The following is a 16,373-nucleotide window of genomic DNA, read 5'->3' as shown; positions in this document are numbered from 1 at the left end:
CAGAGCATGAACGGGGGAGGGGCAGAGAGAGAGGGAGACACAGAATCGGAAACAGGCTCCAGGCTCTGAGCCATCAGCCCAGAGCCTGATGCGGGGCTCGAACTCACGGACCGCGAGATCGTGACCTGGCTGAAGTCGGACGCTTAACCGACTGGGCCACCCAGGCGCCCCTTAACGTTTATTTAAATTGGGGGGGGGGTGCAGAGAGAGAGAGAGAGGGAGAGAGTCCCAAGCAGGCTCTGTGCTAACAGCACAGAGCTTGATGCTGTGCTCTGTTTCACGACCGTGAAATCATGACCTGAGCAAAATCAAGAGTCAGATGCTTAACTGACTGAGCCCCCCAGGGGCCCCTAATTTTCCATTTTTTTGGTAATACGTTGCCAGATGTTAGTGGTAAAGCTGTGCTGCTCTCATAAAATGATGAGTTGTGCAGTGTTCCATCTTTTTCTCCTGTCTGGAAGAGTCTGTGTAATCTTGGTATTAACTCTCCCTTGAATGTTTGGTAGAATTCACTGGTGAAAGTGTCAGAGCCCAGAATCTTATTTCACTGTGTTTTATTTCACTGGGAAGTTTTCGGTTTTGCAAGAGGTGTCAGAGCCCATTTGGTGCAGGGGGCAAAGCCCCACGCCCTCGGCCAGCAGTGAGTGGCGGACTTAGTGAGGCACAGATAGGGGAGATTCTTGCTTGAGGATGAGAGGTTCTGGTTCAGAACACGCGGCGAAGCAGTCGGCAATCTAACTGGGGGATCCTGGAAGTGAGAGACGCCCACAAGGGCTGGGAGGAGCTCCTCACACATTTTTGGCTAAGTAGGATACTACACATGGGTGGAGGGGACCTCCGAGACCTGGGAGTCCAGGGAAAGGCAAAAGACAGGGGAGTCTTGAGAACTGGCTGGATCTTTGAATTCATTCCCCAATAGATAATTCAACAATTCAAGTTGGATATTTCCATACTTCGCTCTCGGTATGTGGTGGTCGGGAGAAGTCCTCGAAGATCTCTACCTACAAAGAACATAATCGACGCTGGCTAATGTGCCCTGAAATATGTTGTTGCATTTGCTCCCCGGCCACGCTTCCCCCCAGGCTAGTCCCAGCCGGTGGCTATGTGTCATCGGAATACGAAGGCAGGTCCGTTCCTAGAAGTTATGGGGTTCCTCTGGTCGCTAACAACTTTGACTTAAGGACTCACGACAGCTTGGCTGAGCCTTTCTTCGTCTGCATGGTAGTCTAGGATGCTTCTGCCCAACGTTCTTTGTCTCTGTACCTCTGCCATACTCAGGCTCAGGCCCGTGCTGCAGTCCAAACGACCTCTCTCTCAGGCTTTTCCAGCCCCTTCCTATTTCCTCCCGCAGCCATTTCCCCTAATGATTGTACATTTACTCCTAGTGGGATGTGCTTCGTCGAGGGCCCAGATGAGCACAAATGGTATCAAAAGTGGTCCACGAAATTGGTGGTCAGATGGGGTATTGGGGTCTGGCTCATCTACTGCCCAGCAGATGAGGAGGACGCTGGGAAGTGGGACGTGGCACCAGGTGGTGGCTCCGTTCTTTTCATAGTGAGGTTAAAGTGAGGTAAAGATTCCCCTGGTGGTGACCTGGGACAATGTCCCTGGAGAGGCGAAGGCTGTGGCAGGTGCGATGTTTCAGGCCTTTCAGAAAGACGGGGGACCAGTGCCCGCACAGACAGTGGTGTTGGCTTGTTGCTACTACATCTTAGTGATACTCTGCTGTTAGCAAGCAGTCAGGGGTTCTGTGTGAGAGTCAGAGGCCTCTGGTGGCTTCCAAAGAGGCCCTGATCTCTTGCAGAAGCAGGGCAGGCACGTTTCAGGAACAGGCAGAAATACTAATTGTTAGAGTCTCAGGGTTCCATCACTGTTTGCGTTGGTCAGCCAAGGCAGGAGGGTTGGGAATGTTAGAGCCCGAGGATCTACACAGTGGCCTGTGTAGCCACTGGACCCCTGTACCCTCCATACTCACAGAGGTGGCCCATATTCCCTAAGAAGAGCTAACACTTCTGAGATGCTCTCCTCTGAGGCTGCCCTCACCCCGACTTCATCTCCTGGCCACCAGACTGATAACGGGGGTTATGTAAGGCCTGAGTAAATTATACTCAAAATTCTCCTTGTGTGCATGTGTGGGCACGTGTCTTCCTGGGGAATCCATTGCTGTTGTTAGTTTTTTTTTAGTCTGTGACTAAAAATATTTCTGAAACACTAGCCCTTCCTCCCTTTAAGCCCGAAGCCTCCTTCCCACCAGGAACGGCTGTAATTTCATTACAAAGCAGAACTGAACTAATTTCCTCTCCTAATGACCCAGGGAAAGTTCACTTTGACATACCAAAATAACTTTATAGGAAAATACCACTTGAACCCTGAGCTAAGACTAATCGGCTGGACCTGCCAATCTCATTTGGCCTCCGGTTGGCACTTCGGCCCAGGATCTCAAGGACAGTCAAACTTGCCATCCTTGGCCACCAGACTAAATGTAGGTACTCCTCTGAGGCAGTTGCCATCAGCTATACCAATCGTCTCCTTCTCTTCTCGACAGTCACCTGGGCTGGGACCGGGATGAAGCAAGGAAGGCGCTTAGGGTCAACGCATAAGGAGGGGCTCCTTTTCAAGGCTCACCCTACACGTGCACTCGCTCCGTCTGACAGTCGGAGCCCCCTTACATCTTGCACCCTAGGGGGCTCCTCTCTCAACCCCTAGTCCCACCCCTGTACATCACCAACTACAGTGCATCGCTTACGGTGTGATGGAAAGGGCATTAGCCCCGGAGTGAAGGAGGGGGGACGAGTAGGTTGTTTGCAGAGAAGATGGCCCAGAGCTGACTGGGGGAAGTGAGGGAAGTCATTGCAGAAAAGTGGGAGAGCAAGAATTTAGTCTGGAGACAGGAAAAGAAGCGAAGGGTCAGACGCAGGTCTGGGAAAAGCCCTGTGAACAAAATGAAGCTAAATGTTTTAGGGGGCGCCTGGGTGGCTCAGTCGGTTATGCATCCAACTCTTGATTTTGGCTTGGGTCATGATCTCCTGGTTCCTGAGTTGGAGCCCTGAGTCAGGCTCTGCACTGACAGTGTGGAGCCTGCTTGGGATTCTCTCTCTCTCTCTCTCTCTCTCTCTCTCTGCCCCTCCCCCCTCAAAATAAATAAACTTTTAAAAAAAAGGCTTAGAATACGGAGAGTGAACAAAATGAAGTTGCCAGGAGCTTGCTCATATTGGGAGCCAGTAAGTTCTGGGAGAGACGACTAAACTTCTGGTTATACCCCAGTCTTACTTTCATACAATCATGCTGGAAAATATATCCTGGTTGGGGACAGGAGAGAAAATCAGAAAATCTCTATAGAGTGAAAATCTATATGTTAATCTTTTCAAAGTCTGGGAAGGCTTCTTAGGACATATGGGATTTCTGTAGTTGGGCCAGCTGAAATATAAAAGCCCTGGTGTGACAACTGTCTTTGTGGGGTAAAGCTGTATGCACAAAAGTCAATATGTTCAGTTAAACAACATTAACAACATTTGCATTTATGTAACATTTTATAGGTTACAAAGTCTTTTGACACCTTCTTTTTAATTCACAGTCTCTCTGTGCCTTTGCCCATTTCTGTCCCCAATTCCTAAAAATCTCCTTCTTCTCCTAGCCTGCTTGTTGAAACCTGGTTTTTGAAACGGCTTTATTGAGATATAATCTGCATACAATTCATGAAGGTAAGAACAAGTTCAGTGGTTCTTACGATTTTCAAAGCTGTGCAGCCATCAAGACAGTCGATTTTAGAACATTTATCTAAAAAGAAATCCTGGAGATGCCTGGGTGGCTCTGTCGGTAAGAGCATTTGACTCGATCTCAGGGTCTTGAGTTCAAGCCTCATTTGAGCCGGGAGCCTATTTAAAATGAAGAAAGAAAGAAGAAGGAATCCTGTACTCCTTCAGCAGCCACTCCCTGTTTGCTTTCTAACCTCCCCGGCTGTAGGCAACCACCAATCTCCTTTCTGTCTCTGCCCGTTTGCCTGTTCTAGATATTTTAAGTTTTACCTTAAAGGGACCTGGGGGATTAGGAATTCTTATCTCTGGAACTCCTAATCCCTAAGTGGTGGGACTTCTGTAATAAGAGCTGTGATTGAAGGGGAGGGAAATGGTATTTATTTAACAACTACTACATGCCGGTATATAGTCTTTATTTTCACAACCATCCTACAAACCACGTATCATTTAACAGTTGAAGAACCTGAAGTCCATAGAAGTTAAGTAACTTGCCATAGCTTACAAAGTAGTAGCAAAGCAAGGATGTAAACCTTGCTTTTCCAACTGGAGTCCATTGCCTTCTTTCCCCAGATCAGTAATTCTCAAACTTTGGTGGGTGGGTTCTGGAGACACCTGGAAGGCTTATCAAACACAGATTAATGGGCTCCACCCACAGAGTTTTGGATTCTTTTTTTTTAAATGTTTATTTATTTATTTTTGAGAGTGGAGAGGGGAGGAGAGAGAGGGAGTCAGAGAATCCCAAGCAGGCTCCACACTGTCAGCACAGAGCCTGATGTGGGTCTTGAACTCCCCAGTTGTGAGATCATGACCTGAGCCAAAACCTAGAATCAGACGCTTAACCAACTGAGCCACCCAGGCACCCCTGGATTCTTCACTTCTGGGATGGGGCCCAAGCTTTTGCCTTCCCTGATGCTGCGGATGCTGGGGTTTGGGACTATGCTGTATAACACACTGCCAACAGTATCTGAGAATGTGATTAACATCATAGAGCTAGACGTAAGGAGCTTTAATATCATCTGACCAGCATTTCAAAACAGTGCTTATGATCTGTCCAAGCAATTGCTGATGATAAAAGGCCACACGGGCCACCAAAATGTTTCAGAGACAAGCTAAAGTCTGTTGACATTTTTTTTTTTTTTTTCCTGGTTTGGAAATGTGATAGTTTCCATGGTTTGTGAAGCACCTAGAAGTAGAACTTTCCAGATGGAGACAAAATGTAGCGTTCCTTGTCTAGTTCAGAACTACAGCTACTTAGAGAGCAGGCAGGCAGACAGAGGACTGGGAACGGCCGTGTCTCCTTTTGTTCCTTGGCCACAGCTGCAATTGCACACTCATGCTGACTTTGTCCCCGTATGTTAACTAGGCCAGAACTTGATCAGACTGAAATCTGTACAGAAAGTAAAATTATCACAGATACCGAGAAAAATGGATTTCCTTGAATCTGTTCTAACTCCGGATTTTATTGAACATGTTTGATTTTTTTTTTTTTCCTTTAGTGCGAGGGGAAGGAGGAAGGTTGGAAATCACTTAGCTCAGAATCTGCAGTGGAATTGCTACAGTAGACTCAAACATGATTTGAACATCCCTAGCTGTGGGATTTGGTGACTGGGCTCCTGAGGGAGGATGACACAGCATAGGGAATGGCACGGACAGCCTGCCTTGCTTTATAGAGAGCAGAGATACAAAGTCCTTGTCGAGGTCACCGGTGCTGAGAATACTCTTAATGTAAATGGACTTGGGTGACTTCCTTACGTGGAGGTAAGGCAGCCCTAGGGAAAGAAGAGAGTGAAAATGGGAGAGCAGAGTGCAGCTGGATGTCCTTGCTAATTAGGCCTTACCTTTATATAGACAGCTTTTGTTTTTTTTTCAGAGCACTTTCATGTATATTCACGTATGCACGGAAGTCAAATTATGAAACAAGGTACAGCAGGGGCGCCTGGCCGGTTTGGTATAGCATGTGGCTTTTGCTCTTAGGGTTGTGTGTTCGAGTCCCACGTTGAAGGTAGAAATCACATACAAAAATAAAATCTCTCTCTTTTTTTTTCCATGAGCAGGGGAGCACCAGAGAGGGGGAGAGAGAATCCCAAGCAGGCTCCACGCTGTCAGCGCAATACCCCATGAGGGGCTTGAACTCATGAACTGTGAGATCATGGCCTGAGCTGAAATCAAGAGTTGGATGCTTAACTGACTGAGCCACCCAGGCGCCCCCGCCCCCAAATAAAACCTTTAGACAAGGTGCAGATAAGTGTAATGAATTAGCTCAATCAATGAGTTGGTTGGACTAGTTAATAGATGCACATACGAGACTACATGTAGACAGTTGCTTGGAATGCCAGGAAAAGAAAACATTTGGAAATAAGACTGGGAACCGTGTAAATACCATCGAGGGAACACCACCTTTCATTCCAAAACGGTGGGAGAGAAGTTTACTCCTTGGTACTTTTACCTCCTCCGCATTCTTCATTTGTTGATTCAATACATTCAACATGTATCGAGTGCTTCTTACCTGCCTGTCATTCTGCCCAGTGGGCCTTGGGAATGTAGAAATGAGACGTGGTGTTTCTTCCTTTATTCAACAAATATTTATTAAGGTCCTACAGGTGCCAGAAACTGTTTTAGGTGCTAGGGATATAGCAATTAAAAGAAAAAAAAAAAAAAGCAATGTACAAATGTACAAATCATTTTCCAGTAAGTGTAAAGGCAAACTAACAAGGTAAAGGCAACCCAAGTGCAACAATAAAAATGTGCTGGCTAGAGGGATGGGCACATGGCTAGTGTGATAGAGCAAGTGTAGTGCAATGTTCGTGGTGGAGTCTAGATGGTGGTTCCGTCAGTGTTTAAAACATTTAAACTCTTGGGGCGCCTGGGGGCTCAGTCGGTTCAGTGGCCGACTTTGGCTCAGGTCATGATCTCGCGGTCCGTGAGTTCAAGCCCCGCGTCGGGCTCTGTGCTGACAGCTCGGAGCCTGGAGCCTGTTTCAGATTCTGTGTCTCCCTCTCTCTGACCCTCCCCCGTTCATGCTCTGTCTCTCTCTGTCTCAAAAATAAATAAACGTTAAAAAAAAAAATTAAAAAAAAAACATTTAAACTCTATGTGTTGAAATTTTTGTAAGGAAATATCATGGGAAAAAAAGGCTATAGAAATAAGGAAAGTGGGCGGGGGCAGCGACTGGGTGGCTCAGTCGGTTGAGCGTCTGCCTTTGTTTCAGGTCACGATCTCACAGTTTGTGGGTTCGAGCCCCGCATGGGGCTCTGTGCTGTCAGTGCAGAGCCCGCTTCAGATCCTCTGTTCCCTTCTCTGTCTGCCCTCCGCCCCCCCGAAAGTAACTGAAACAATGAAATAAGGAAGGTGGAGATTTGGGGAAAATTCATAGAGGATGTAACATTCTTTCGCCCTCTTCTTTCCCTAGTTACCTAATATCCCCTTAGCCCTGGGTCCGTCAGGTTTTCCAAGTCCCATTGGGCTTCATCTTGGGCTATAAAGAACTCTGCAAAAGTCTTTGAAGACTGTGAGATCTCCTTAGTGGAGAAAAGCCTTTGGGGCCACGAGGCCGACTCCTGAATCAGCTAAAACCCACCCACCCCACAGCCACGTGGTAAGGCAGGCTCCTTCCTGCCAACCTCTCCTAAAGGCCTGCCTCTACCTACCCAGGTAGCCTACTTCCTCCATGTTAGTCTCCTGTGGGAGCGTCTGTGGGAGTTTGGTTTTGGATGGTGACATGAATATTTCAAAAGCGAAAAAAGACCATTTGTGCTTTCTAATACGCTTAATTTTCTCTAGCAAATTTTCTCGAAGTAATTCCAGAGTTGAGGTACTTTATGAAGTTTGAAACGAATGCTATCGACCTAAGCTGTCTTTTGGACTGTGGGAGCCCATCAGCTCATGGGTTGGAAGCTACTGGAGGAGTCCTACCGCTCCCCCGCTGCACCGCAACAAAAGTTCCCTTTCAGGCTTCAGCCTTGTAGGGCCCTCTCCCAACTCTTACGTGGGGCCTAGACTGTGCCAGCTGCTATTCTAAGAACTTTAAATACAACAATTCACTGAGTACAACAATCCCAGGGCGGAGTTGTCATTATTATTCCCATATAACAGATGAGGACACTGAGGCACAGGGAGATTATGTGACCTGCTCATGGAACTAGGTGTGAATGCAGAAATCTGCCTCCAGAGGTGGGGGCGGCTGTGAATCACCAGAAAATACTCCCTTTCTAATCAAGTGACTAATTGCCCACCTCTGAAAACCCAGCTCACTGAAAAGTATTAACTGGTCAAAATGACATTCATTACTATTCTAATGTTTTCATAAATCCTAACTCCGCAGGAACCTCAGTATTTGTGATTTCAGACTGGTTTGAAAGGGCCTTGCATTTTGGAGGGAGGGTGCCCTTCATTTAACCCCGTCCCATTACCCTTCTCTGGGGAGAAAGACTCTCGGGAGTCTCTTACTAAGGAGGATGGTGTTTCCAAGAGAAGAAATATTTAGAGCTAGCCGCTGACATATTTTGGCAAACGGGAGGGGGAAATTTTTTCATCTGGGGAAAACACAAGTTTTTAGCCTGAATAATGGGCAAACGACATTAACTCTTTGTTTCATCTTTTTATTTTATTTTATTTTTAAAATTTACCTCCAAATTAGGATAGAGTGCAACAATGATTTCAGGAGTGGAGTCCTTAATGCCCCTTCCCCAAGTAGCCCATCCCCCCTCCCACAACCCCTCCAGTAACCCTCCGTTTGTTCTCCATATTTAAGAGTCTCTTCGGTTTTGTCCCCAGTCTTCGCTTCCTCTTAACCTCCCGTGCTCGTTGGGATTTTGCTTCCCAAGCCCGGGGCGTTGCCAGTCCCCCCATTACCCGATCTGCCCTTGTAGCTCTTCGCCCCCCTTTGAAATAGACGGAGCACACCCCATGAAAGCGCCGGGCGCGTGTGTCCTGTCCCTCGGTCCGCCGGAGGTCGTCGGGGAAAGGGTTAACCGGGCAGCGGGGCGGGGGGAGGAGGGCCGGCCTCACACCTCTCCGGGAGACCTCGGGCGGCGGCGGCGGCGGCGGCGGCGGCGGGGCCCGGGAGGGGCGGAGGCTGGGGCTGGCCGCCTCGCCGCCTCCGCCTCGGCGAATAGCAGCGCGCTGCCCGCCCGGATTGGAGCAGCAGCATCACGCTGACCTCCGCCTGGGCTGTAAACCGAGCCGGCCGCTGCGGGCAGAGGCAGGCTCTCGGCGCCTCCGGGAAAGGCAGCCCCACGGCCGAGCTCCGCGCGGCTCGCAGGGACCCGGGCAGCGCCCCAGCCGCGGCTGCGGGGAGCGGGGGAGCCCGACGCGGGCGCGGGCGGGGAGCGTGCGTCCGTCGGCAGCAGCGGGAGGAGGGGCGGCGCCAGCCATGGCCGGGGACAGCGAGCAGACCCTGCAGAACCACCAGCAGCCCAACGGCGGCGAGCCCTTCCTGATCGGCGTCAGCGGGGGCACGGCCAGCGGCAAGGTACGGGGGGTCGCGGCGCCGCGCTCCCGGGCCCGGGCCGGGCGGCGGCGCATGTGGCGCGGCCGCGGGCCGTGTCAGTTGCTGCAGCCACCGCGTGGCCCGCGCGCCTCCGCTCCTGGCCGCGCTCCAGCGCCCAGTGTCTCCCCCCCCTCCCCACCCCCGCCTCTGCGCGGACTGCGGGCGGGGATTCCGGTCATCGCGGTCCCCCGGGGTACGCCGGCCACGGGTCGCAGGGCTGGCGCGCGCCCGCTCGCTCTTTTTCTCCGCTGCGGTAACTCGTGGCCGGGCTCCTAGGGGGAACGGGCAGAGAAAGCGGAGGCTTATTGTTTTGCGAGTCCGACGGTGGGGGGCGGGGGGAGAGGGCTTTAAGCGGGGTCGCCGGGGAGCCCCCGACGCGCCCCCTCCCCCAAGCCCCGCCTGGGGGTGGGGTGGGGTGGGGGAACTCGCCCCGCGGCGCAGCGCGGGCCGCGAGGGCGGGGCGAGCCGGGAAGCCCGACCTGGAGGGCTGCGGGAACGCGCGAGGCGGCGTCCCGGGGAGGGGAGCTCGTGTCGGGCTGGGGACTGCGGGGGTTTCTTGGGGGGAAAATCCTGAGCGCCAACTAGGTGCGGTGACATGGACCAAATGACAATACGGGCTTCCGTATGGCCAGGAGCAGAAACGTGGCCGGTTTCAATGAGAAAGTTGTTCTGGCTCCGCGCGTGCTCCTCGGTTGCAGGGGCTTTAGCGTCGTGGGCGCACGGAAGGGGGTCAGTCCTAGGGGCGTCCGACCCCCCTCAGGAGCCCGTCTTTGTTTTATCAGCCAAGCAAGAAAAAACGAGAGAAATGCTTTTTTAGCTTTACCCCGGGCCTTTCCTGCAGGTGGAGAAGGGTGGAGACCTCGCAGATGTTTCTTTCTTCGCTCCCCTTTACTGCATTTAAGATGTGGGTACTTGTTTCCTCGGCGTTTAGCAAGCTCCCATTGCGTTGGGAGCATGGGCTCCTCCTGGCGAGCCTGCGAGCCGTGGGCTGTGCGCGCCGCGTTTGGCGAGGTGGGATGCTGCCTCCCAGGGCCGGGGAGAGCGGAGCGGGGAGGCTGGTTGGCGCCATGAGGAGGGAGACACGAGGCTCTCGCGCCCCAGCCGACTCCTCCCGAGCCCCTCCTCCATTTTGGCTCCACGTTTTCCCCTCCGGGTCCCCGCGGGGGCCCAGACCCGGCAGCTGGCGCTGGGAAACTTATTTATTGATGGAGTTCATCTTGTCTCTCGCTCCCAGGGCGAGGAATCGGGCAGCTTTGAGGTCCCCAAAGTGGATGTGGCATTTGCCCCCCGGCCGAATGCGTTTTCAGGCTGCTAAATGTTCTCTGCCAGCGCTGTTGCTGGTTCTTAGAAGCAAAGGTAGAGGCCAAGCCCTTTCAGGAAGGTTTCCCTGTTCTTTTAGGATTATTCGTGCCCCCCTCTTTTGTGTAGCCTACGCCTGTTGCATGGGGCCTTTTTGTTGTTGATGGCTGCATTCCCAGCGCTCCTTCCTATATAGCACATTTCTGGCACGTAGCTCGCCCCAATCATTAACCTGAGGTTCAGTCCTCCTGGGAGGAGGGAGACTTAAACTGGCAGATGAGTGTGGCATTTAGAAACCATGTCCTTGGTAATCATCTAAATGATACCGTCACTCCAAACGTGGAAGCAGACCCTGGGCGGTGAAATAACTCCATTCTCCTTATTTTTGTGTCCATCGGTCATCACCTGGTCTCAATTGATACTCCCCGTAAGTCGTGTTACTTTTTTTTTTTTTTAATTTTGTTTAACATCTATTCATTTTTGAAAGGCAGAGACAGAGCGCGAATGGGGGAGAGGCAGAGAGAGAGCGAGACACAGAAACAGAAGTAGGCTCCAGGCTCCGAGCTCCGAGCTGTCAGCACAGAACCGGACGCGGGGCCCGAACTCACAGACCGCGAGATAATGACCTGAGCTGAAGTTGGCCATTTAACCGACTGAGCCACCCAGGCGCCCCAGTCGTGATACTTCTGTAATGTGTCCAATGGGAACTAGTAGTGAACCCGGCTCCTGGGGTTCTCATGGAGGAGGAAGATTTTAGCAACTCCGAAGAAGGAGTCTTCAAAACCAGGTTCTTGTATTTCCTCTGAAAGGACAGGTCTAGAGAGAACAAGAAGTCACACTGGAAGGGGAAAAAAAAGGAAACAGTGTAAAGCATATTGTACATCTTGGGCATTAATAAATACTGTGTCATTGTTTAAGAATATTATATCATTGTTTTGTTATTTAAAGATTTTTTTTTAACACCCATTTATTATTGAGAGACAAAAGGAGACAGAGCATGAGCAGGGGAGGGGCAGAGAGAGAGAGAGAGAGGGGGACACAGAATCCGAAGCAGGCTCAGCACAGAGCCCATGGGGCTCGAACTCACAAACCGCGAGATCATGACCTGAGTCGAAGTCGGATGCTTAACCACTGAGCCACCCAGGCACCCGTTATTTTAAAAAGCCCAAAGGAGCACTGAACTTCTGTAATTCCATATAGTAGTTCGTTTGCTGGGATTATATCTTGATTCTCTTATTCCAGGCCTTAGTGCCTTTCCTGAAAGAAATTCAGAGTATTTTTTTTAGAGGATGTGCAGCACCAACAGGCTGGACCTCCTTTGGAAGTCTGAAATCTGCACATAGTTGTGCAAGAGGATCTGGAAGCAAGATTGGTCCTCCGCTTCCTCGGGTATTTATTATGTGTCTGTTAAAAGGATTTGGGAAAGGCAAAGGGTCTCAGAACATCATCAAAAATGACAGTTTAGAGCCAGGAGGAACCTCAGAGTCCAGTCCCTGGAGCCCAACACTTAGTCTCATCACTTCTAGAATAGAAAAATGTATCCATGTGATGTACTTAGCGGCAGACCCAGTTCTGGACTGATGCTGGTTGATCCCCGCTGTTGCCTCGTTAAGAAAGAATTGACTGAGGACGAAGAGTAAGACTAAGGTGGGGGGGGTGGGGTGGGGTGGGAAACACATGTTTACAACCTTCGCCTTGGAAAGGGGCTGCGGGGAAATGGCCGTGGACTGGTTTCCAAAGGGAAATGGAAAGGCAGATTGCTCTGTACTCTTGGCCCAGCCCTGTAGGTCTTGGTTGTTCCCCCCTCCTGCACCCCTCCTTTATAAGAAACATCAACTCCCTGTTCAGCTTCTCTTGAGGGCTCAGATTTGTCTCTGTTGTGGCCGCCCTAAGTACAAAAATTGTGTCTCAGACTAAGTTATTTTGGTTGTACAAGGCAAAAAAAAAAAAAAACAAAAAAAAAACAAGTGATTGCAGTTCCATCTATCACACTTTTTAGTTTGTTTTATAAATGACGACGAATCAGAACTTGCGAGTAAGCTTTGCCAGGCTGACATGGTGAGTCATTGTTAAAGACTCACGGTAAAATTGTGGTGGGTTGAGGAGGTTATTCTGACCTATGTTACCCAGATTCTCCTGCTTTCCTCCGAAAGGACAGGTCTAGATGAGCAAGAAGTCACACAGGAAGAGGGGAAAAAAAAAAAAAGCCTCAACTTCTCTGCCCACATATATGTCCCTGACCGTAGATGCCATTCTGTCTTTTTTCAGTGGTTTCTTCCTTGACCAATTAAAGTCGCTTCTCAATGGCCGCCATCAGAGTGGGCTTCTTTGCCTATAGCTCTGATTATGTCACTCTCCTTTTTGGAAATCGTGGACTACTCTCCGTTGCCCAGACTACTGGTCAAATATTTCAGCCTAGTGCAGATCCCCTAATGTGGTCCCAGACTCTCTTTTTCCCCTCTTCTCCCCCAGCCACGTGCACAGACAGACACACGCACGGAACCTCTTTCACTTAAACTTTTGCTTAGGATCTTCTCTGGAATGGCCTCTAATCCTTTTAAGCCTTCAGTTCTGTAAATAACTTCCTCCAGGGGACTTTGTTATTCATTTCCTTAATCAGAATTGTTTTTTTTTTGTCTCCCGAGCTTCCATAGTCTTACCGACATTTTGCCTTGGCGGCTGGCTGTTTGTTGACTGCTTGTTGACTGCCTCCCCCACTGCACTAGAAGTTCTGTGAGAGCATCTCGAGTAGTTGGGCCTTCACGTCCCCGTCAGTGTTTAGTACGGTGCTGCTGTTTGGTGTTAGGTGTTCATTGAGCTGCGTTACGCAGACCAAGACTTGTAATTATCCTTTGTTATTTGATTCATAAGACTATTTGAATTAGGATCTGGAGCCACAGTTGAAACCACGTTTACCTCTGTGATGCATGTTGTAACGACCAAACTCTAAAAAAAGCTCCCTGAACCCTAATGCATTGGTATTGCTTAACCAGAGCCTAGCATTTATTTAGTATGCACTAAATAAGTATTTGTTGAATGAAGGTCATTTTGCAGAATACCGTATTAAGTGCTTCTTTTGTTGTTTGTTTATTTTTGAGAGAGAGAGAGAGCACATTCATGTAAGTGGGGGAAGGGGCAGAGAGAGAGGGGGACAGCGGAGAGCCCGATGTGGGGCTCGAACTGGCGAACGGTGAGATCATGACCTGCCTGAGCCGAGGTCAGACGCGCCACGGATTGAGCCACCCAGCCACCCCTGTATTAAGTGCTTTCGAGGAGAAGTTGGGATGTGAGGATATGTGAGAGAAAGTCTATCAGTATTTTGCAGTTGAATGTTGCTTAAACCACTTTTACAATGAAGCCAGATTCTCTTTTTCTTGTTTTGTTTTTTTAAGATTTTATTCATTTCTTTTTTTTTTTCAGCGTGTTTTTATTTTTTTTTTATTTTTTTTTTATTTTTGGGACAGAGAGAGACAGAGCATGAACGGGGGAGGGGCAGAGAGAGAGGGAGACACAGAATCGGAAACAGGCTCCAGGCTCCAAGCCATCCGCCCAGAGCCCGACGCGGGACTCGAACTCACGGACCGCGAGATCATGACCTGGCTGAAGTGGGACGCTTAACCGACTGCGCCACCCAGGCGCCCCCTCATTTCTTAAAGTAACCTCTACTGCGAACGTGGGGCTGAAACCTACAAGCCGAGGTCGAGTGCTGCACCGGCTGAGCCAGCCTGGTGCCCCGCCCCCGCCCAAGCCAGTTCATCTGTAAAGCATTTGATTTGCTCTCCATTTGAAGTCAGGCAGGCGGCTGTCTTCCCTGTTGATGGGAAACAAGGGAAGACATGAGGTTAGGAGAGTTTTTGACTTGACTGACGGTGGCTAGTAAGGGACACAGCTTGGATCGGAGTCCGGATTTCCCCTTTCCTAGATCCGTGTCTGTTCTGAGCTATCTTCCTAAGCAGCAAGGAGGTTGGTCTGACTGTGTGTGAGTAACACAGACCAAGAGGGCAAACGGCAGTGCCCTCAGAGGTCTGGGCTGTCACCTCCCCTTAGCTCGACCATGACTCATCTGCTTTTGGAGCATCTGGAATGTGCCGTGGGGCCTGCATCCCCTTGATTCCATCACCCTGTTCCTGGACCCTTCAGCGCCTGTGCCCCTCCCACTGGGCTGCTCACTCCGCACCCTCCCTTCTGTTAGGTTCTCCCAGAATTCCGGGGACTGGGTTGGTCCCACTGGCTTTCTCAGAGCTGGCACTGTGTGCGTTGTGCCGCCCCAAACTGCTGCCGTGGCCATCAACGAACGCCTGGCGCAATGTGGCTCTGCTGGCCTCCTGCCCCTCTCCCCTTTGCTCTCTGTGTTGCAGCCACACAGGCTGCACCCCACCCCTGGCTTTCCCTCTGCCCGCTGACGTTGTTGGTTGTGCCAGCGCCCACCACGGAGCCCGGTAGAGGAAAGGAGACCTAGCAGGTCTTGAGGGCTCCTGTGTGTTCCTCTCGTGCCGCCTGCCCGTTGTCCCCAGCTGTGCCTGTGTGGTCAGCTGCCTTCCTTTTCCTTCCTTGCTTGAATGTCTTTGAAGTGTGGCTTCTGATGCACACTCTCTGTGGTCACCTGACTCCGGCTGGCTCGGTGGCCCTTGCTGAGATCTTTTGCCTGATGTCCTTGTTTCTTTGTTGGGTGTTGCTTTCACAAAGTTCTGTGCTGGGGACAGATTGTGTTGGGAAGTTTCCCTGTTGAGGACCTGGTCTTTGTTGCTGGTGGGGTCTGAGACGGTGCTGTTGGACTACTCAAGATCTCTGAGGTCTTTTAGGTGTGGGTCTCCGTGTTTTAAGCCAGTGGAAAAGCTTGGAGGGGGTACCCTGTGTGTGTGTGTGTGTGTGTGTGTGTGTGTGTGTGCACGCGCGCACGCGTTCAGGTGTGTTTTCGTGTCCATTAAACCACTATTTAAAAATTTATTTTATTTTATTCATTTTTTATTTAATTTTAATTTTTATTCTTTACTTTTTTTTAACATTTTATTTATTTTCGAGAGAGAGAGACAGAGTGCGAGCAGAGGAGGGGCAGAGAGAGAGGGAGACATGGAATCCGAAGCAGGCTCCGGGCTATGAGCTGTCAGCACAGAGCCCAACATGGGGCTCAAACCCACAAACTGTGAGATAGTGACCTGAGCTGAAGTCCGATGCTTAACTGACCGGGCCACCCTGGCGCCCCTATTTTTTTTTTTTTTTAAATTTTAATTAATATCATCAAATCACTTTTATCAGTAAGCCAGCTTACTAAAGCATTTGACCATCTCTTTTTCATGATGTATCGTGTATATGTATATATGAATTACATGAACATAATCTCTATAAAACACAAAAATAAGAGCTATAAAACAAAAATGATATAAAGAGTTAAAATGATGGTTTCTTTATTTTTCATTTTTTTAAATGTTTATTTTTGGGGGGGGGAGAGAGAGAGAGAGAGAGAGAGAGAGAGAGAGAGAGAGAGAGAGACAGAGCATGAGCAGGGGAGGGGCAGAGAGAAAGGGAGACACAGAATCTGAGGCAGGCTCCAGGCTCTGAGCTGTCAGCACAGAGCCCGACACATGGCTAGAACCCATGAACTGTGAGATCATGACCTGAGCCAAAGTTGAGTGCTTAACCGACTGAGCCACCCAGGCGCCCCAAAACGATGGTTTCTTTAAAGGTATGAAACCTTTTGATTTTACTAAGATATTTTTTATTTGTGACTAAAGAGTGTTTTATTTTTAAAAATCTTGTTTCACACGTGGTGACTCATGGATGTTGGATGATCTTGGTGATATTAGTCTTGGTGACTACAAGGCTGAATGAAG

The 16,373-nt window shown here is 49.9% G+C and overlaps 1 protein-coding gene across 2 annotated transcripts in view; it reads left to right on the top strand.

Annotated features, from left to right (window-relative positions):
• The first annotated feature begins 8,810 nt into the window (after positions 1–8,810).
• The window catches only part of UCK2 (uridine-cytidine kinase 2), a 104,789-nt gene continuing 97,226 nt past the window's right edge, over positions 8,811–16,373 (top strand). For both annotated transcript variants that reach the window (XR_007148195.1, XM_047840713.1), the window contains exon 1: positions 8,811–9,225. Coding sequence is in view for 1 of the 2 variants with exons in the window: in XM_047840713.1 (XP_047696669.1) it covers positions 9,127–9,225 (99 nt within the window). In the remaining variant the exon portion in view is untranslated. The remainder of the gene's footprint in view (positions 9,226–16,373) is intronic.

This window comes from Prionailurus viverrinus, chromosome F1, assembly GCF_022837055.1.
Source record: "Prionailurus viverrinus isolate Anna chromosome F1, UM_Priviv_1.0, whole genome shotgun sequence".
In the NCBI taxonomy this organism is placed as follows: Eukaryota; Metazoa; Chordata; class Mammalia; order Carnivora; family Felidae; genus Prionailurus; species Prionailurus viverrinus.
Note: the sequence above shows the minus strand (reverse complement) of the source record. Positions and strands in the feature narration are given on the sequence as shown.